The sequence below is a fragment of the Sciurus vulgaris genome (assembly GCF_902686455.1).
Source record: "Sciurus vulgaris genome assembly, chromosome: 11".
Taxonomy (NCBI): domain Eukaryota; kingdom Metazoa; phylum Chordata; class Mammalia; order Rodentia; family Sciuridae; genus Sciurus; species Sciurus vulgaris.
Window position 1 is genome coordinate 55,217,482 of NC_136472.1, and position 21,448 is coordinate 55,238,929.

Here is a 21,448-nt window from a genome sequence, read left to right on the forward strand (position 1 = left end):
CCAAATCTATGGAAAATTCTGCCATCTTCTGTATCTACTGTATGGAAACCCACAATCTAGGGGTTCCAGAAAACCACGAGGGCCTTAACCTCCTGCCAACCCCCACTGACACCCAGCTGATCAGACAGCAATCTTATGCCCTGATGGTGGAAAGTACTGTTTGTCCCCTGAAAACAATTTCCTTTAGACTTGAGAAGGGCAGATGTCCCCTTCCCAGTGTAGGAATGGAGGATGGCTCAGGGTGGAAGAGTCATAGTTACCTCATGCCTCCATGGGTGACTTCCTTGGCCAGATGGATCTCCTGCTCACCCGCAAGGAAGAGGCTGACAGACCTTGAGCAGGTGTAGGGGGCGGAGCCACACTGTGGGTCGTTGTGCACCTGATTGGAGGGTTCAAAGGCCAGTTCGCAGGTTCCTGCTACAGTCCTGGCCCTGAGCTGCGCTCCTTGTTGAGCTTCTGTTTACCACTGTGGGCCAAGCACCTTTCCTCTATGACCTCTCCTAGTCCCCACAGCACCACAGGAAGGTTGGAGCTAAGATTATCTGCATTTTAGAGAGGAAGAAACTGCCGCACAGAGAGGTGGAGTGATTAAGGCTGCACACACAGGTTGCAAATAGTAGAGGCAGGATTGTAGACCAGTCTGCCTGGATTGGATTCCAGGGTTCCCTTCAGACCGTTGTACCATCTCTCTGTTTCTGGACGGTTTTATTTATCCTTCCTAGGTTGTCCCATCAGATTGATGGCAGATTATGTATTCACACCATTCCATGCTCACACAGAACACAGTCACACACACCCATATATATACTCACAGGACACTTTCAATGCACACACAATAAGCACACTGCACTCCCCTCCCCACACCCCTGGTGGGCAGAGACCAGCTCCCCTGCACACGCAGGCACACACATTGCTACAATGCTGTTTGTCACACGTACCTTTTCTCTGTTTCCAGTTCAGAAGCCATAAACCCACTCGGTAGGATGGGGTACCCAGAGCTTAGGGGAAAGGTGTGACAGTGTCTTCCTGCCATGTACAGAAACCCTTCCCAGGAACCAACCTTCCATTAGATTACTGTTAGATGTGGTTAAGCAAACTCAAGCCACCTCAACTAAGAAAGGGAGCTATGAAAGCCACCCAAGGTCTAATTAAAAGTTTTCCAAGCATTTTTAACCATAACTCACAGTAAGATATATATATATATATATATAACTAAAACCAAGCTTAAAATTAATTTCATGTGATCCTACAATATATACAATCAGAAAAATGAGAAATTATACTCCATTTATATATGATTTATCAAAATGCATAAATGTACTCTACTGCCATGTATAACTAATTAGAACAAATTTAAAATCTTTTTTTAAAAATTAATAGCCATATTAATGTGTAATACAACCTTATATTTTCTTTCTACTTTTTAAATGCTGGGTATAACTCATTAAGTTGTTTCATAACCCATCTACGTGTGGCACCCTATTAGTCTAAGTAATTGTAACACATCCATCACAAAATGACAGTCATGAAAAACTCTGATGTGTGATAGCCCAAGGCAGAGAGGAGAGAATTGGTCATGCCCCAGTCCATCCAGGGCATGGCCTTCAGGGCGGCCTTGTGGTACAGCTATTTCTGAGGCAGAAGGATAACACCCAGCTGGCAGAGTGGTGACACTGAGTGCTAGGATCCCCCCAAATCCCCAACCCTTTAACCCAGGCAGAGCTGGTTCCTTAGGTAGATTTTTTTCCAGGTGGGTATACTGGCCAGAAGGCAACTCCTCATTCAACACGTGGGTGGTAAGGAAATCAGGTCTGCAAAACAGTGCCTCTCACACACGTATTCATATATTTTACAAGCTTTTACTGAGCACTAATCCAGGCACTGGAAACACCAAACAAAATACACAGCTCCTAGCCTAGAAAGTTTTTGATAGAGGATGAAACCCAGAAGCAGGCCTTGTAAGAGACATACAATGGTGAGGTTAACCCAGAGAGGGGCTACTGCACCAGCATGGAAGGTCAGCACATCCGGGTAGTCTCTTTAGAGGCAGTGACTAAATGAAGTCATCTGGGACCTCCAACATCTCCTCTAAGGCACCATGCCTTAATACCCAGAATTCCCTTTGCCTAGAACATCCTCATGTCCATCCCCACTCCTGCTGCTCTCCCTTTTGCTAACTCCAATTCTTCAGATCCCAACTTAAATGTCTCTTCTGGTGCCCAGTTGTATTTGAAATGATTCACTTTATTTCATGTCTGTTTTTTCCATGTCTGGTTTCTGTTCGCAGGGCCTCCCACCATCAAAAACCTTGCATCGGGAAAAGAGTACAGTAGCACTCAAATACTTGAGTAAATGAATGAATGGCCAGGGAACAGCTGAGGTGAGGGTTGGTGGGTGAGCAGGAGCTGTGGAGCCATGGCTCCTTCCAGGTGCAGACTCCCTGGGCTGCAGCTGGCCGTGATGGGGACAGGAAGGTGCCAGCTTCTCCAGGACAAGTGGAGCCCAGGTCACCCCAGCCTCCAGGGACTGGTGGAGCTTTCTGGACAGACAGGGGGCGGTCCTCACCTGGATGGAGAAGCTCTGCCCCTCAGGTTCATGGTGCCCCACCAGCGTGTAGCTGCCTTTCCCAGAGAGGTAGTAGTAGAGGCCATCAAACGTCTCCACATGGTGCTGCCCCCATGCCCGGCAGATACTGTCCCGCTCAGGGCCGGCATTGTACACTGTGGCAGGGGAAAGAGAGCCTCTCTGCACAGCTGTGCTAGGCACCAGGCTGGAGGATGGTGAGTTCCCCTCAGCTTAGTACTCCAGGCCTCAGGCCTACCGTTCCCGCCCCCCAGGATGAGGGTATAGCCCAGACTCACCCATCTGGCAGCGTGGTCCACTGGCATTGAAGCGTCTACAGTCACAGAAAGCCGGGTGCACACACTCACCCCCATTGAAGCAGGAGAACAAATCTGCAAGAGAGACACAGAGGCATCTCCCCCATGGAGCCGAGGTGGGCAGAACCCAGTGATACATACCTGCTCCTGCTGGGCACCAGGCCCCAGTCCTCCCAGGCTACATGGAATCCAGGTCCCCATCCCTGGCAACCTCAATATTCCCTTGCAGCTGGCTTGAATGGGGGCCTTTTGGGGTACCTCAGACTGCAGCCCTGCCCACTCCCTAGCAGGCAAGCTGAGTGAGTCCCAGAGGCTTTGCCATTAGTATGCACCAAGAGGCCCCTAGGCTCAGGCCTTCAATTCCCTAAGCTAAAATCCTGGCTAGCAGGCAAGGGAGCAGAACTGAGAAAATGGAGCATGTTGGACGAGCAGGGAAAGACTGCACGGAAGATCCTCAGGTAGTATTCTTCCTCCCTGCTCCACAGGGCAGGGGATGAGGAGAGGACCTCATAGGTAAAGCATGTAGTGAGAAGGCCACAGGTGAAGAGGAAACAAAGTAGAACAGTGTGGTGAAGGAAGCAGTCATCATGTGAAAGGAGGGATCACAGACATGGAACAGGTCATGAGGCAGGCACAGGCATGAGACAGGTAAGGGGAGGGATCATCAGGACAGGTGAGAGGAGAGGACATAGAAAACAGGACATAAGGAAGGGAATGCCACAGGAAATTGAAAGAAGACACAGAACAGAATGAAGGGGAGAGAAAACCAGCCACTGAACAAGAAGCACAATCTCACTGGAGTCAGACAGTGTGAGGGGAGCCCCAGGGCCATGGGATGCCACTCTCCTCAGGTAGGAAGGAAAAGCAGAGTTGCATTGGAGGCCAAGACTGGGGAAGGTGTAAACAGATCTGAGTCAGGAAAAAGAGGTCACAAGAGCCAGAGGGAAGACAATTCCTGCCCTCAAAGTTTCTCCTGGGCCAGGACCCTGTCACACACAGCCTGTAGACCACACTTACAAGATGGCGCACACTTGGCCCGATGGAGCCGCCTTTCCCAGGAAGACATGGCCGAAGAGTCCAGGGCTTCAGCTTCCTTTTAGAGACAGGATGGGGAGGACAATGAAGGGCTGTGTCTGAACATATTCCTCTCTCTGCCCCAGCCTCCCTTTCCTTCTCCCTCCCTCCCCAGAAGCCTACTGCCCTCTATAGCCCCAAACAGAAACCCTCATCTGGAGAACAAACATGGGAAGAGGTGAGGAACAAAGGAAGCACCACACCCTTCCCTACCCCACTTTCCCCTGGGGCTCCTCCAACAGCAGCAAAAGCAAGGCTTCAAGGATTACCAACTACTGTTCTGGGAACTCAGCTCCAAGTCAGGACTCTCCCTGAGACCACAGATCTGAGGAGACTGGCAAGTCAGGGCTGAGAATTCCTAATCTCCAGACTACCCCTGGCACATGGTCTCTTCAGACATAAACCATATGAAAGGACTAGCCTGAGCATCATGAGTGTCCAGTCACCACAAACTAGACTGGACACCTGACCTCTTAGAACTTAGGTCTGAGGGGTCTAATGTCACCTGGGACTGTGACTGGCACAGCAGGTTCCCTCTTAGAGGCTCAGTCTCCTCATTAGTACAGTGTCCCCAGAATTACATTCCAGGCACTGAGCTAGGTGCAGTGAAGAGGACAGAGTCCCAGCATGGAGCTTATGTTCATATTCCCAGGACCAAAAAGCCACAAACCATACTGTGGGTATTGATCTCCATGTCTTCCCCCGTCTCTGGCATCGCTGCATGCCCAGGCTAAACCCCCGGTAAATGACTTGAAATAACTTGAAACATAGCAAATATTCAGAAGTCTTAGTCCCTGGAGCCCAGTCCCAGCTCTCTGCCCTTCCTTGGCAGGTGAGGTCTCTCTGCCTTATGCCCTGACACTCATACCCGCCTCTCCCTGTACTTCTGGCCATCTGGGAGGTCACTGACCTATCCTTTGCCAGGTTTCTCACCACCCTTTGGTATCTCCTGGGTCTTTCCAGCAGTCTTGACTCAGAGATTCAGGTCAGCCTTAGGGGTCAGGTTTCCTGCCTGATAGCAATCTACCCTAGGGACCCTTGGAGACCAAAGGGAATAGGAAATGGTGAAGCCACCATCCTCCTCTGGTCCCTGGAGAGTTCTTAAGCTCATTCTTTGTGTCTCTACACCTCACCCCCACCTTAGGTGTGGCCTCTGAAACTCCTATTGTGAGGATAAGGCAGTCCATGCCCCAGAGCTATTTTTGGAGAAGTCTTTAAATCCTGTTCAAATGATTCATCTTCAGTACCAATCGAGGGTTCTTAATTATTTTTATGCCATGAACTCCTTTGACAATCTAGTGACAACTATGTGGACACCTTCACAAAGTAATATTTTTAAATATATCAAATAAAACCTAAGATTACAAAAGAAATCAATTACACTATAATTATGAAAATATATTATTGAAAAAGGTGCTTTAGTAATATTTGTGCTTCTTTATTAACACATGAAATAACAAGATCTTATCACTGCCAAAATTTTGAAGTAGTAATGAACATAAATGATATCTTGAGATATCAACAACTATAAGGTAATAGGAAAATGTCTGTGATTTCTACTGGTGACAGTCACAGACATTGCTGATTCTCTTGTGGTCTGTAGCCAATAGTAGTAATAATTGAAAGGCAAGCTGAACTTCAGTTGAATTGAGGTTTCCAAAAATAATAATGAATTTTTTTTTCTCATTCATGTTCATGAAGCTGCTGGTCTATACTGTCAGTTCCCTGGAAAATGCCTGAGCTCTGCAGGAGTTGGACAATCTTGAAATCAAGGTTGGTTGGCTGTTGGTCTGGGATCCGTGCCTACTTCTTTACAAATGAGGGCATTCCAGATAGGAGCCCTAGAAGTGTCCCTGGTATGTGGACCTTAGTCCCACACCCCTCCAGTGACCTTAGAGGAAGGCCATTCAAACTCCTTATTGCTTTATGGAATAATGTGAGAAACCAGGTTGCCTGGTGCAGATATTTGTGACCCTTCCATAAGGAAAAGGGAGGGAGGCTGCCCAGGAAACTAGTAAGGAAGTAAGTCCTTTGGGGAATGAGGTATCTGGTTAAGGATCATGTTCCCACTAAAATGCATGGATTCCTAGAGATCCATGAGCAGAGGGACAAGCCTGACTCAATCAGGAGACTTCAGTTCACCTGTTCATTGTGGGATCACAGCAAATCAATCTCCTACCTCAGTTTCTCTATCTATAAAAAGAATGCCTACATTACCTTTCAATTCAAACTGTATCTGACTGCCCTTCTAAAACTTGGAGCCTGGAAAAGCAGGTGAAGGAGAAGAAAAACACCTAGCAAAACCACATTAGAAAGCAAGCGTGCCCACCCCAGCCCACCTCAGGCCTTGATATGTATTTCCAAAAGGCAGATAGCTGGGTCTCATTGCTTTCTATTATAAACAATGCCCCCCAACCTGCTGACTCAATGTGTCAGAGCTGCTTGTTGGACTGGTGCACATAGCTGTGACTTAGACTGCTCTGGGGGATGTCACCACGTGTGGGCTGAATGCATAACATGTCTGGTTGTAGAATAAAGGGGACAAATGCAGACTGGAATTCAAAAGAAAACCTGAATCCCTGATCCGGAGGCCAACAAAGTTTGGCAAAGGGAGCAAACAAACCCTGCCACCTCTCCCACAAATGCGGAGGATCCAGGAAGTGGACCACAGGGACCGGTCATGACTCAAAGGACTCTACTCAGGCTCTACTTCTCAATCAGTCCTTCCCTGTAACCTCCAGCAGGTGGCCCAATTTTTGCTGGTTTCTCAGGCAGTATTCCTGGGCACCCTCCAGCATATGGAGAGGGGTCTATGACAGGGTTGACCGCCTTTGCAAGACAGGCAGGGAGAAAAGAACTTCACTCTGCTAGAGCCTTGCCTGCCTGCTTTCACCTGGAGCAGGGCAGAGAGCTTGGCTGTCTCCTGAAAGGACCGGTGCCCACCCCTGCCAAAAAAATCACAGCTGGCTTCAGGGCCCCAAGAGACTGGGAATATGGGAATGGAAGTGTCTTATGAATTTTCACACTTCAAACACATACCAGGAACCTGTCTGTTCCCTTCTAAGTAACTCCCAAGACAGCCCTCCTGTAACTACTGAGTTCCCTGCATCCCCACAACCAGATAGAAATATACCCCCTGCCCAGTGAAGACTCTATTCCCAGGCCCCTCTTACCTGGCCTCCCATCACCATCAGGACATTCCCTGTGTTAAGAGTCACCTCCTGGTAGCTGTGGCTAAATGAGAATCAAGCCTGGCATGGGTTGGGGAATAACCATGCCTCCCTTCACCCCCAGGCCCACCCCATTCTACCCGCTAAGCCCCTAGGGTCACCTGGACCAGGAATAAAGATGGGAGCAGTGGGTGGGGCAACTACAGCATGTGCCTACTCACCTGGCTGGCGCAGGCTGCAGCTCTGCACTTGCCCCAGGTGTGGTTGCTGCAGCTGGAGAGGGGGGATTATTCTCCACAGGGTCTTTGCCTCTCTTTGGGTTTTCCACCACCATTTCCCCACCCACGGCATTCCCCTAGTCAGTCAGAGTCAGTCTCTCTCTCTCTCTCTCTCTCTCTCTCTCTCTCTCTCTCTCTCTCTCTCTCTCTGCAGCTTTCTCAAGTCCTTCCTCCAATTCCCTGAGGACCCTTCTGGGAAGGGATCTCCCTCTTTCTTCCACTCCTAGATCCCCAGTTCTGTCTGGCTCCCCACCTTGGGTCTCTTCTACCCGGCCTCAGTTAGAACCCTTTCCCCTCTCGCCACAGACCTACCTCTCCTACCCTCAGCCTCCTTCTTTCTGAACCCCTGCCCTCCCTCCCTCAGATCGGACCTTCTCCTCTCACCCTTTCTTCAACCTGCCCGACCTATTTCCCAAAAAGTTCCCACAGCCCCGGCCTCCCCCGTCTTCACCACTCTCACCAAGAGGCTGCGCCTGCAGGGACTCCAGAGCCGGCTCACCCTGGAGCAGCCAGATGCAAGCAAGTAGCAGGCAGAGCACAGGCGCCTGGAATCCCATAGGGACGCAGGGGGACTAGGGAACCTGACCACAGGGTTGGGCTCCTAGGCGTCTCACCCAGCAAGGCAGGGTCACACCTCCACTCCACACTGCTTGTTGTCTAGCTCCGGTGTCCCGCGGCTCCTCCGACCCTCCTCCCCAGATCTTGGCTCCTCCCCGAGCTAGAGTAACAGAATAGTCTAGCTCATTACCATAAGTTAGGTGCCTGAAGATGGTCCAGACTGCCTTTTTTGACTTGTGGCTCCCTCCCCAGGGGGTCTGGATTCAGATCAACAGCCCTAAGTCCTCTGGGGGAGCAAGGCACCTGTACAACCTCAGCTCCCTAACCTAGATCCTGGAAGCCCCTTCCACCAGAAACCACTGAATGAATTCAGTGCTACCCTCTCCTTTTACAGAGGGCCACACTGAGGCCTGGAACATGCCATTTGGTGGTCAGTGGTCAGGAGCAGAGTCAGGACTCAGGCCTGCAGAGTCCTAGCCTATCCTTCCACCAATCCCCACTACCACTTCCACCTCAGCCCCAAATCCCCACACTACCCCCAGTTGTGAGCACCTTTGGAGAATGACTCTCGGCTCATTCATCTGAATGCCAGCACTAGCTCAGGAAGTGTTGACTGAGCTAGGTTGTCCTAGTGCCTCATACTCCCATGTCATTGCTCCCGTCAAAGCCAGACTTTGACAAAACAACTTTAATATTGTGAACAAAGCACACTCTCTGTCCAAGATGAATTTTTAAGTGGTGAAAAGCTGAATCTGAAAGCCTTAGGAAGTTGTGCCTTGTTCATGTGGCCAACAGTTAAAAAACACCAACTAGATGCCAGTCCTTGCAGATAATTATGATGATGATGATGAGGAGGAGGAGGAGGAGGAGGAGGAAAAGAGGAGGAAGAGATTTGGTCAGTAGATCCCCCAGCAGGGGTATAATTCAGGATGCACACATTCATTCATTCATTTAACAAACTGTTTTGTGCCATGCACTACACTAGTCATATTATGGTAGAACCCTGAGACTATCATCACACAGGGTACCTGAAACCATGGGTATAGAAGGGATGGTGAAGAGGAGAGAGTCAAGGAAGGGGCATTAAAAAACTGGTTAAGGAATGGGTGGAGGCAAGGTGGTCTCAGAGAAAGCACGGGGAAGAGAACCAGAACTCAATTCAATCCTCGAAACCAAGTGGGGAGCATTTTAAGAAGGAGGGAATCCATGGAGGTTGTGGTCAGGTTAAAAAAAAAAAAAATAGGATTGGGTGTCCAGGAGACTGCATCTTCTGAGTAAGGACATTTATCACTCTGCCTAGATTCTAAATATGAAATAAACAGCAACATGACATATTTAAGAAATGTAGAAAATCAATGCTGTAAGTGGGAGAGGAATATGTTTTGTGACATTTTCTGGACCGTTGAAAATTTCACAAGTCTTCCTCTTTAATCTCTGACTTACTTCTGTATTAACTAGATATAAAGGTGAAGACATGGATAATATTTTAAGGTTCTTCTCCAGGAGGGATTTACAGATTAAGCTAGGTAATAATTTAGCCCACATGAAAAGCATCTGGTTGCAAAACTTCAGCTAGAGGGAGGTCACTCAGAGAAGGGACTTTTTTGCCCCCTATGCTCAACCCCAGGGCCTTGAGTATGCTAGGCAAGCACTCTAGCACTAAGCTACATTCCCATCCTGAGAAGTGCCTTTATATGTCCCTGAAAGGTACAGCTATTTGTCTATCTTCTTTCTCTTGCCCCTTATGTGCAAACTGGTCAGACAGCCACCCTGGGTTAGGTTCAGATGTAAGCTCCATAGTTACCCCACCCACCCACTTCTCCTGGCCTTTTCATCCCCTCCTGTCCAGTTCTTTCCTCTCAGTCTGTCCCAGGCTTGGTTCCTCATTGTGTTTCCACCCAGCATTGGACCAAGGCAGGAAACATTTTGACTGAATTGAGTCAAATGGACCAGAGAGTTTGTGTTCTAGATAAAGGTCAGCCATAAATCAGATGTCACGGCCAGGCCCTTTCATGCTTCAGTGAAGGTGTATGTTTATTTTGGTTTTGGTTTTATTGAGGGCCGGGGGAGCACTTACGGAAGAGGGGAGAGGAAGTCTGTGGGTGGGGGCACCCCCTACACTGGTTTAGATCCTTGCGGGTCACAATATGACCCAGTCCTACCCCAGAAATTCACAGATCAAGGACTGATGTCTTACTGATGGGAAAAGTGCTTGGCGGAGGCCACTGTGGAATATACACCCAAGGTGAGATGTGCAAGGGGTCCTACCCAATCAGGTGAAGAGTCGTAGCACAAAATACCGCGGTCCTCTTCCTCAACCGCGAGTGTTTGAGCAGCTCTTCTAAAGAAAAGCCAGTCGCACTCACCTACCGACACACACACACACACACACACACACACACACACACACACACACACACACACACACACACGCCCAAAGCTACGGCGGGAGGCGACGCTTCAGGACAGGTGTCTCTGGCAGCAGCCCCGCCCAGGCTCCGCCCCCACCCCCCCAGGCCCCGCCCTAGTCTCCGCGGAAAGCCGGGCAGGTCACGGTCGCCAACTCTGGCCAGCTCCCGCAGCCCGGCACCCGAAGGAACGGGTAGTGCAGCTACACTGATCGATCCCGCCCAGCCATGGACCGGAAGGTGGCCCGAGAATTCCGGCATAAGGTCAGTACTGCAAGAGGTGCGCAAGCAGCGGGGACCTGAGGTCCGGGAGGGGAGGGTGGAGGGTGTACATCCCCAAGGCTACTCCCACCCCCACCTTTTCTAACCCGGCCTCGGGGAGGGGAGGGGTCTGGGTGGGCTGGGACCTTCGAGGGTTGAGGGTCCTCTGGCTGCCGGAGAGATCTTCAATAAAATGAGGACAGAGTCATTGAGAGTCCCAGTGTAAGGGCTGCTAAACTGATCCATATCCAGAAAACGTCCTTTCTCCTACCCTCCAGGGGCTGCAAACTCTGAGGTTGGAATACCTTCCAACCTTGGCCCAAGGTAGGACACTTATCTGAAATGCTCTGCAGTGGGCAAATCCCCTCCCTCGTAGTGTCCCCAGCCTAGGACTGTTGGAGCCCATGGTGAGAGACTGGGCAGTATCAGAGAGGCCAGGATTGAAGAAGAGAAAGTGGGTCTCTATCTGCCCTTTGACCTCCAAAGATAACTTAGAAGCAGCTCTGTGAACCTTACCCACCCAAGGGCATATCTTAGGACCTGAGAAGCAGCTGGGCTGCAGTGTTGGGGCACAGGGGGAGGAACCAATAGTGTGAGGAACCAGCTGTGGCCTGTCAGTTCCTTCAGGCAGAGCCACTCTCCAGGGTATGTCCAGGTGAGAGACCTCTTTGGTGGTCCCTGGTGCTCCAAGACCTTCACTGGGAGCTGCTGGATACCACCCATAGCATTTCCAGTGCTGTTTCCAAAGCTGTGCAGGGCCTACTGAGGCCCCAAGGCCTCCATCCAAGGGACCTAGTGGGTGGACCTCCTCACCAGGCCTTCCAAGAGGTTCTAAGCTAGGGTGTCTGGAGCTACCCATAGGCCCTGCCAGAGCTCCAGAGGGCCTGTGACTTTGGATGGAGCCAAACCCCTTCCCAGTTCTGAGGCAGGCAGAGTGCATGAGGCAAGTCAGAGTGATTCTTCCTCCCCTCCCTGCTTCCCATAGAGAGGCCCAGAGGAGCCCGGGGTGAGGGGCAAGGTGGGAGGCAGCCATTCATTTAAGAAGTATGTTTTGAGAACCCAGTCTATGCCCTCAAATTGCCGATCGTGTGACTGAGAGGCAGCCCCTATACTAGTAGTGACCCATGGCTGGGCACTGAGTGTTGAAACCAAAGTTTGGTAGGGGCACAAAGGGGACAGTTCATACTGGCAGAAGTCTCCTCAAAACAAGGCCTTGGACTTTCCTGATCCTGCTCCCCAGGGTAAGAGATGGGCTGGAAGGTCAGCAGAAGCTGGGGAGCTGGCTAATGTCAAGGGAGTATTTGACCTGTTCACTAGTGTACGCTGTTGCAAAGAGATGTGTGGGGAGAAATTTCAGCTCTTGAGGACATTTGGTGAGTGTAGGTTTCAGGCAACCCACTTTGAGGAAACTCAGCCTCCCATCCCCCACTGTGGGCTTGAATTTCACTTTCCTGCCTTGACTTGAAAGTAACGCCAGGTTTTCTTTTGCCCTTTTCCTGTCAGGGTACCTACTCTTTTCCTCTTTTGAGAGAATCACCTCTAGAGTCCCCAGTGCCTGACTCAACTTTGGGTTTACCCCTATTCTTCCTCCCTGCGCCCCAAAGACTCCAAAGGATTTAAGGCCCCTATGTTCCACCACCCTGCTCTTCCTCATCACAAGTGCATTACCTATTAATGTCCCTGTGTGTGCAGGCAGGGCAGGTGCCACACTGGGCAAGACCTGGGCTGGACTTTGTGCCCTGCTGCCTCGGAGACAGCGGGAACCTTCCCCTCCCAGGTTGGGGATCACCCAGGAACTGGGAGAGAGAATGGAGCAGCAGAGGACAGAGATGGGGCATAGAGGCATGCTGGGTGAAATTTACAGCTCACTGTTGATTGCTTTTTAGATGTTCCTTCCTTAATATTTTGGAGCAAATTTATTCCTGGGCAATGGTTTGTAATCTAAATTTTTACTTGTTGGAGATTGTATTTAAGGTAATATATCATAAAGGATAGTGCTGGGTGACCTGGAGCAAGTTACTTACCCTCTCTCTGTCTCAGGTCTCTAATTTGTGAAATGAGGATAATAATGTTTAACTAATAAGGTTATCTTGAGTGTGGAATGAGATTAATATGTGTGTAGGGGGCTGCAATAGATCCTGGCACTTAAGGAATCCTCAAGAAGTATGCACTGTGGCTTATTATCCGGAATTAGGCAGAAGTGTAGTCAAATCTCAACCCTGTCACGCACTGCCAGTGAGGCCATGGGCAAGCCATTTAGTCTTTGTGAGCTTTAGTTTCCCCAACTATGAGACAGGGTTTGTAGTGCTTATTCATGAGACAGTTAGGTTAAATAGGAATTCAAGTATTGGATGCTGTGGACCTATAGTCACCACATGGTTTCTGGCCAGTGCCTGCAGTGTCCCATTATATGAGCCAACAGGCTCCAGGTGTTGTCCTACCAGTGTGTGTAATTTCCCTAAGGCCACCAGCAGCACTTACATGCCCTTCCCAGTGATAGGTAACAGACTTGGGTCAGGATGGGCTAGGGGGGCATGATCAGAGACTTAAGGTTTCTCCCCCATAGAACCAGCTTTCCAAATCAACCTCTCTGCTCTCAACCCTTGCACATTGCAGGAACTTGGTTACTCATTTGCTCACAAAGTATTTATGGCCTCTTTAGTAGTCACACATTTATGAGTAGCTCTGGTGTATCCTGGCTAAGGCCAGACAACTGAGAGTGGGGTAGGATGATTAAGATCAGAAAGAGTTCCACTCCCAGGAGTGGCTGATCATTCATTCATTCATTCATTCATACAAGCAGTAAATTTTGACTGAGTTTCTATGTATACCAGACAGTGTTCTAAGCATCAAGGAACAAAATAAAGCCATGCCCTCTGAGAGAGTACATCCTGATGGGGAATACAAACAGGTAACAAGTAAAGCAGTAAAAGTATTCTATGATGCCAAGTAGTGATAAATGCTATGAAAAATAAACTGGAAAAAGGGAGTAACAGTTGGTACTTCATGTAGGGTAATCAGGAAGGCCTTCCTGAAGAGGTCACATTTAAGCAGAGACCTGGAAGAAGAGCAGAGGAATAAGCAGGTATATGTGAAAAAGCATTCCAGGAAGAGGGAACAGAAGTGCAAATGTCCAGAGGCTAGCATATGCCTGCTGTGTTGACAACCAATCCTCAGTAATGTGGCTCTTTGTTCAAAAAAAAAAAAAAAAAAAAAAAAAAAAAAGAGGATGAAGGATAATAAAATAAGAGTCAAATAAATCCAATACTGACTAGGATACAACTGTGAAGACATAATTGGATCAACATTTATGGAGGGCCACTCACTGCCTGCTGCTGAGGATATAGAATTTGTATCCATTTATTTTTATTTAACTTTATTTAACAAACACATAGGACTTATGACTTTCCAGGCACTGTTCTAAACCTTATAATTATTAACTCATTGAATTAGTAATGAAAACAATCATTAATCTCTCATAGAAGGGTTAGAGTTTTACGACCATTTTATACATAAGGAAAACTGAGGCAGACCTAGTTGAGAAAGGGGCTTGTTGTTCCCACCCTCCGCACTCACAGCTAGGCCTGTGTCTGGACTATGGCACAGGTTTGTGGAAGACCAGTGGGGAAAAGAGTCCAGTACAACTTGACACGGTCCATGGTAGAGCTGAGAAAAAAGTGGAGGAAGAACTTGCAGAGAGGAAGTATTGCAGGTGCTGCCACTACTAATGGCTAGCGCTCCTTGCCAACCAGGGCACAGCAGGAGGCAGGCAGCTCATCCAAAGGGAAAACCAAAGCAAACTTTGTGAGGGGACGGTAGAAAAGGGCAGGGATACACGAACAGACTAGGCCGGGTGACAGCAATGGGAAGCCAACACTCTGCAGGGGCCAGGGGAGGGAGGTCACCAGAACAGGGGAGAGCAGGGCTTCCGAGAGAGGCCCAGGCAGGGGCTGCAGCCTCTGGTGGAGGAAACTACCCAAGGTGGTCCCTCAGGCCACCAGCCAGGGGACTAAGAGACAGTCTTGGGTCCCTCCTCCTCCTACCGTTCATCTCCTGTTCGTGCCTCCCACTGGCTGAAACACCAGGGATCCAAGGGAACCCAGGCAAAGGGCCCCAGGATAAAGGGCAGGATGCAAGAGGCTGGGAGTGCCAAAGGAGAAGACACACGTTTGGAGCCTGTCCCAAGTGCTTTACATATGTTGCCACTTAATCCTCATGACAGTCCAGGGAGGGCACATCAAGTGAAACAATATGCATTATTTAACTTGTTCTTCCTCTCTTTCTCCCTGTCTGGCTGGCGTGCACATCCAATTGAAGCTGCATGAGTTAGATGTCGTGTGGTTCCCTGTGCAGCTGTCCTGAGGGCCAGTCCCTGTGGGGAAATACTAAGGGATGAGACTGAAAGGGCTTCAAAGCCAAACTCGGATTTTACCTCCAATGCCCCTGAACTTGGTGAGGATGGAGGTGCTCCCTCCCATCCCACACAGACCCACAGCACAGAGACAGCTGAGCATCAGCCATAGAAAAATCTAGGTGCTGACTGGAGATGGGAATGATGACACAATAGAGACCTCCCAGCAGTCACTTGCAGATGATGAACTCCTTTAGGACTTCTGTGCCCTACATCAAGAGGGATCCAAGAAAAGGAAAAGCTTTTTAAATCTAGTTGGAGAAAAAAGACTGCTGTCTTGCACATAGGAGGTTAATAAGTGTGTATATTAGGCAAGTGCATACAAAAGTGTTATATGGGGTAAGTGGACACTGTGGTAGATTGAAAAAAGCAGAGGTTTTGAAGGCAGCAGGCATAGGTTGGAGTCTCAGCTCTCCCATTCCCCTGACCTGTGTTTCCTCATCTGTAAAATGGGGCTAATGATAACCACCTCCAGAGATTATTAGGAGATTAAAGATAACTAAAGGAGAACAAAGACAATCAAAGAAGTTACTGAGAGGTGTCAGACAGTCAGTATGCAGAGAGTGGCTGAATAAGCAAAGGAGCAGACAAAGAGAACCATAGGTTGGAAGACGGGGAGGAGTCTGTGGGCCGGACATGGTCAGGAAGGACTCTAGAAGAGGTGACTTGGACCTCACCTTGAGTGAAGGCATGGTTCAGATGGAAGGAGGGAAGACACTCCATCTTGCCTGGGTTTGGGATCTGCGTTTTGAGGATGAGCTAGAAATGAACTAAGAAGAGACAGAGCCTCCAGGAGTTCTGGGAAGGTGGTGGTCCAAGACAGGGCCAAGAGCATAGAAGGAGGGTTCCAGCCTTGAGCAAGTGGAGTTCATTCATCATTCCACAGTCACCACTGAGAGCTACGTGCCTGTGTGTCCAGCACCGTGTTGGGTACCACAGGGAAAGAAAGATCATGAATGGAGAGGAGGGAAGAAATGGATGTCAAAAGACTCACTGTGTGCCAGGAGCTTTATGCATACCTAGGAATCATACCAAGTAGTCAAAGCAAGGTTTCCTAAAGCTGATCTTCAATCAGTGCAAGGCAGAATACTAGGAGGAAAGGATATTATGATGCAATTTTTAAAAATAGTTTAAAAGCATAGTTTAATGGCAGTATTGCTACAGCATGCTTGGTCTTCCAGAAGACTTCCATCTTTCATTCTTTTTTTCTGGTACATTTTAAAGTCTGCAAAGTGAGACATGGAGGTGTGTTTTCAGAGAGCAAAGCAGGGCTGTTTCTCTGAGCCTCCTTAGAGACACTTCTGGGTGGGAAATTGTTCCTTCTTTTGTGGGCTCTTCTGTTGATTCATCACTTAGATTCTCTCCAGCTGTTTGTATGAAGATTTTTTTTTAATGGACATATGAGACGTGGAGGTGGAGGGAACATTCTGATTGATGTTGAGGAGTTCTAGTGTGTTAGGGGAGGTGATTGCTCAGCTGCAGCTTGAGTCCCACATGGACTGTGGTGGTGATGACCCTGCAATAGCAGACAAGGACAGACGGGAACAGGGTCTAAGTGAGCTTACAAGTGAGAGCCCATGGACGTGAGGCTTTCAGAAGGAGAGTGGTAGAAAGTAATTTCTGGGTGGGGGCCTATGAATGCAGTGGTCTGCACTGAAGATCTGCCCATAGGTCAGGAGCCTGGGACTCCCTCAGGTCTTTTCTACAAAGACTTTCACCAAGAAATCTGTGCTTGACCTAGAGAAAGGAGAAAAGCATTCCTAGATCCTAAAGCTGGAAATTCTCTTAGTTTTCTACCTCAGCTTTATAACCAGAGAAAAATAAAGGCTGTCCACTGAGAATAGTCCCTTACTGCTTAAACCTAAATCTGCCACCAGCTGCACTCCTGCAAAGGGGTGAGGGGCCTTCAGATCTAAGGCCTCAATCAGTCAGAGATTCCCTTTTCTGGCCTTTTGCTTCTGTCACCACCCATGGCTAGAGTTAGATTGGAAGTCCTTTAGGGAGGGTGTCCTCACTTCAATCAGAGCAGGTGGGATTTTTATCTTCTCTGAGAAAGCAGAACATTTGCGGTTCAAAGTATCATTTAAAAGTGTCTGCTGGGTGCGGTGGCACATGCCTATAATCCCAGTGACTCAGGAGGCTAAAGCAGGAGGATCACAAGTTCAAAACCATTTATCGAGACCTTAAGCAACTTAGTGAGATCCTGTCTCAAAATTTAAAAAAAAAAAAAGTGCTGTGGATGTGGCTCAGTGGTTAAGTGCTCCTGGGTTAAATTTACAGTGAAAAAAAAAAAAAAAAAAGTGTTCTGTTTCATGCTCATTATGAACCAAACCAAAAGGTTTTTTTTTTTAACAGTGCAAAGGAACAAGATATCTTAAAAGCAAAAGGTTGGAAATGTTGACTGTAAGGAGCCTTGAGGTTATTTCCCCCTGAGAGGCCTGAATCATACCAGATGGACATGGGTAGCAGCCAGAACATAGGCTTTGGAGTCGGACCTGGGTTCAAATCATAGCTCCGCTTAGTAGTTATGGGGCCTTGGTGAGTTTACTTAACCCCTCTGATCCTTTCTGCAAAATGGTGTGAGACTATGGGCTCACAGACCTTGTGCAATAAACAAAGGAATAAAGCCCACGAAAAGCTCCCAGTGCCACCATGGGGGCCCTGCAAAAGTCATTTCCCTTTCTCTACCGTTCCCATGGCTCCTTCCACCCGAAACATGGAGACAAATCCATCCAATACTTATTTATTGAGCACTTAGCTATATGTTAGGCATGAGGAACTTAGAACAACCAAGACCTCATCCTTCCTTTCATGGGGTTTTCTATACAGCAAAGGAGACAGATGATTTAAAAAAAAAAAAAAGAGCACACTTTAAATTACAAGCAACAATCCAGATGATGGAATTGAAACATCATACAGGGTGGGCGTGGGTTCTGTTTAGGATGGTGGGCAGGGAAGACCAGCCATACAAGGGAGCAGGGAACATACATCAGGAGAGAGTTTGGCATGAGAGGAACCGAAAGGAAGACCATGCGAACAGGAAGAGTGGCAGGCTGAGCTTGAAAAGACACAGCAAGGGGTCTGGATTTGGATTTTGCTTTAAGTACAAAAAGAAGCAAACAGGTGACATGATCTAATTTATCAAGAGATTTCTGGGTGACATCTCCAACCTTCTTACATAGGCTGCAGCTAGAGAGGGTAGAGAGAGTTCAGGCTGTGTCCTCATAGAGATGGGCTTTTGAGAGTGCCCACTCATGGCAGACTGGGCCAGAGCCCAACAAACCTAGTACCCTAGGATTTAGTACCACTCACTCAAGCATATGCTGCCATCCCCATCTTCTAGGGGGATGCCCTTGCAGTGAGGTAGGGAGGGAACGGAGGTGCTCCGATTAGAGCAGGTGGGGGAGTTTCTGACACCCAGGCTATGAGTCCATGGAGAGCTGCCTCCTAGGTTAGGCTCATCTTTTGTGAAATGCTCAGCCTGATTTTAGGGGCAGAAGTACTGCCAAGTCAAGATTAGAAATTTGTATTCCCTGCTCAGATTACAAATCCCAAGGTGTTTGGCCCTACAAGTCCTCTCTGTATTGGGACAGACAGAAATCCCTAGTCTTCCAGAAATAGGGACTCTCACTTGAAGAGCTGATGCCTGGGACCATGCTCTTGAGCCTGGAGGCTGGAGGGAGGGAATCAGGGTCTCCTCCAGCTCCCTCGTTGCCCTGTTACTCAGTTTTGTGCTAAAAGGAAAGCCAAGGATATAGCACATAGATTAACAAAGAGCTGTCCCAAAGAGTGAAATTTAGGGCTCCCAGATCACTGGCTCCCCAGGGATTGAGGTGCTAATGAAACAGTTCCTGAACCTGACCTTGAAGTTCTAATCATTGACGTCAGCAAAGTTGAAATGATGTAACCTGACCCTCCCTCCTGGGGAGACCTAGAGAGGGGAAAGGAGTGACCAGGAGGCTGACTAGTGGACAGAACTCAGGGTCAATCCAGCTTAGGCCAGGACAGGACAAAGCAAAGTTCCCCTGGCAAAGGTGTCACAGAATTCAGTGGCAGGGCGCTTCCTGCCAGTGGGATGTGCTTTCTGAGCGAGTGGCCCAAATCCTTTCTGAAAGCATTTATCCGGCACTACAGCCACCATCAGGTAAGACAATGGGGCTTCTTCCAGACACAGGTGACAGTCATGGGGTGAGCAGCAGCACTGCCGTGGAGTGTGTCACTGCCACGTGGGGTTCACATCCTGTGTGTGTACACATTATCACTCCACCTTGGGACAAGGCTCAGCCTGGTGACATCTGGATGTGCAAAAGTACTTCTCTGGCCACACTGGCATGCTCTGCGTGGGTATGATATATTGGAGTCAGGAGGGCTCTGTGACCTCTGTCTTCCCTCCTCTCTTCATAACTCATCTTGAGCTGCTGGAATAATCCCTGGTGTGGCCTCTCCTCTCTGGAGTCTGCTATGGGTTTGCTGGGCCTGGAGCTGTAATTCTGCCCTTGGGTTTTACAGGTAGATTTTCTGATTGAAAATGATGCAGAGAAGGACTATCTCTATGATGTGCTGCGGATGTACCACCAGTAAGTGTGCTGGTCCTACTCCTGTGGACCAACCTTCACAGGGATACCCCTATGCTCAGGGAGCCCTGGGATGGGTTGCTCTAAGATAGAGGAACTTGGGGAGACAGATGCTTGATGCTCCTGGGAGTGAAATGGACATGCCATTTCAGCAACTTGTTTTAGCAACTACACAATTCTTTTTTCTTGACTCTGAGTTAGAGGTCAGGGGTATACTTGTGAGCAAAACAGATTGGTCTCCACCCTTAAGTTGATCACAGTCTCATGGGGGAGGTTTAAAGTAGACAGATATATTCAATAGAGCACAAGTGTTAGGACAGAAAAAGAAATGACAGCAAGCCCCGGCCATTGCATTGGATATCTCTGGTCACCCTCTTGCTTTTTGACTCATTCATCCCACATTTATAAGCTCCTCTCAATTTCTGGGTGCCATGCAGCATCTAGAATGAAGAAGGTCCACTTTCTTTCCTTGAGTCACTCGTGGCCTGGTGGGGAGAGATGAACACATATTTCAAGTCCCAGGAACTCTAGCATAAGTTACAATAGAATAATTGTTAAGTGGAGGTAAAAGTAGTAATTTGAGGAAAGAAATTTTTACCTCTAACCGAGGGGTCAGGGAGATGCCAGGAGAACTTGAACTAGAAATTTGGATATGGAATATTGGGGACAGGCATCCCAGGATGAGGGCTGAGCATCAGCAGAGGTGCAGAGGTGCAGAGGCACAGGGCGTGGATGGGGAATGAGAGATAATCTGGGAGTTAGTACCTTAGAGCACCCTGAGAGCATGTGGAGCCACAGACTTGAGAAGTTCCAGGGAGACAGGTCATGGAGGGCCCTGAGGCTGCCACAGAGAATGGATGTTGTCCTCTAGGCAATAAGGAGCCAATGAAGGATTTTGAGAAGGGAATGACTTACATTTAGTAAAGATTAGATGAGAGTGGGCAAATCAGCAGGCAGCTGGAGATGCAGAGGGTCTGAATTATGTGAAGGCACAAGAAAGACATTGAGGGTGGAATTTCTAGAGGTTAGCAACCAATCAGACTGGAGGATCAGAGTATGAGACAGCTCATCCACATCTCACCCAGAGCTGTCCTATGTGGAAAGACCCTGGACTTTAGAGCTAGGCAGAGCCAAGATTGAAATCCTGGTTTGATTTCATGTGTAGAATGAGTTAACAATCTTTAGCTCACAGATTTTCTTATGATACTTATGTGAGAAAAACAAGCTCTTCCTAAGTTCATTGCCCAGACTTAGAAGCTCTGAACCTTTCAGGAGAGTACTCAATTCCTAGGCCTGAACCCAATAGGTGGGGAACTGGACTGAAACAGAGGCCATGGTCAGAGGTAAGTCTCCTAGTATCCCCCACATCTCTTCAGGACCATGGATGTCACTGTACTTGTTGGAGACCTGAAGCTGGTCATTAATGAGCCCAGCCGCCTGCCTCTGTTTGATGCCATCCGGCCACTGATCCCACTGAAGCACCAGGTGGAATATGACCAGCTGACCCCTCGGCGCTCCAGGTATGGAGGGAGTCACCAGCCTAGAGGTGAGGGTGGGAGAGGTCACTCTGGGATGAAATGAATCCCTCACTAGTGGACCGGACAGTGCTGGCAGTCAGGCTGAGCTGGGCCATCACTAACCCACTCCCCACCACGGCAGGAAGCTGAAGGAGGTGCGTCTGGACCGTCTGCACCCAGAAGGCCTCGGCCTCAGTGTGCGTGGGGGCCTTGAGTTTGGCTGTGGGCTTTTCATCTCCCATCTCATCAAAGGAGGTCAGGCAGACAGCGTCGGGCTCCAGGTGAGTGAGCAGAGGCTAGGGAAGGGGGGGGGTCCAG

At 48.8% G+C, this 21,448-nt stretch overlaps 2 protein-coding genes across 5 annotated transcripts in view; one reads left to right on the plus strand and one right to left on the minus strand.

Moving 5' to 3' along the window:
* The window catches only part of OTOG (otogelin), an 84,609-nt gene extending 76,627 nt beyond the window's left edge, over positions 1–7,982 (minus strand). Inside the window, exons 1-7 of the mRNA XM_079103544.1 lie at positions 7,862–7,982; positions 7,345–7,396; positions 7,127–7,187; positions 3,897–3,972; positions 2,862–2,954; positions 2,566–2,720; positions 261–379 (exon numbers count right to left, since the gene is read on the minus strand). Of these exons, the coding sequence (XP_078959670.1) occupies positions 261–379; positions 2,566–2,720; positions 2,862–2,954; positions 3,897–3,972; positions 7,127–7,187; positions 7,345–7,396; positions 7,862–7,958 (653 nt within the window). The 5' untranslated portion in view covers positions 7,959–7,982. The remainder of the gene's footprint in view (positions 1–260; positions 380–2,565; positions 2,721–2,861; positions 2,955–3,896; positions 3,973–7,126; positions 7,188–7,344; positions 7,397–7,861) is intronic.
* A 2,496-nt stretch (positions 7,983–10,478) lies between these two features.
* USH1C (USH1 protein network component harmonin) overlaps positions 10,479–21,448 on the plus strand; it is a gene marked incomplete at its 3' end in the record, with an annotated part of 43,592 nt that continues 32,622 nt past the window's right edge. For 3 of the 4 annotated variants that reach the window (XM_079103956.1, XM_079103954.1, XM_079103955.1), the window contains exons 1-4: positions 10,479–10,631; positions 19,549–19,616; positions 20,990–21,133; positions 21,273–21,411. In XM_079103956.1, coding sequence (XP_078960082.1) covers positions 10,596–10,631; positions 19,549–19,616; positions 20,990–21,133; positions 21,273–21,411 — 387 coding nt within the window. In that variant the 5' untranslated portion in view covers positions 10,479–10,595. Of the gene's footprint in view, positions 10,632–18,965; positions 19,184–19,548; positions 19,617–20,989; positions 21,134–21,272; positions 21,412–21,448 lie in introns of those variants that run through there. The other variant, XM_079103957.1, reaches the window with a different exon arrangement.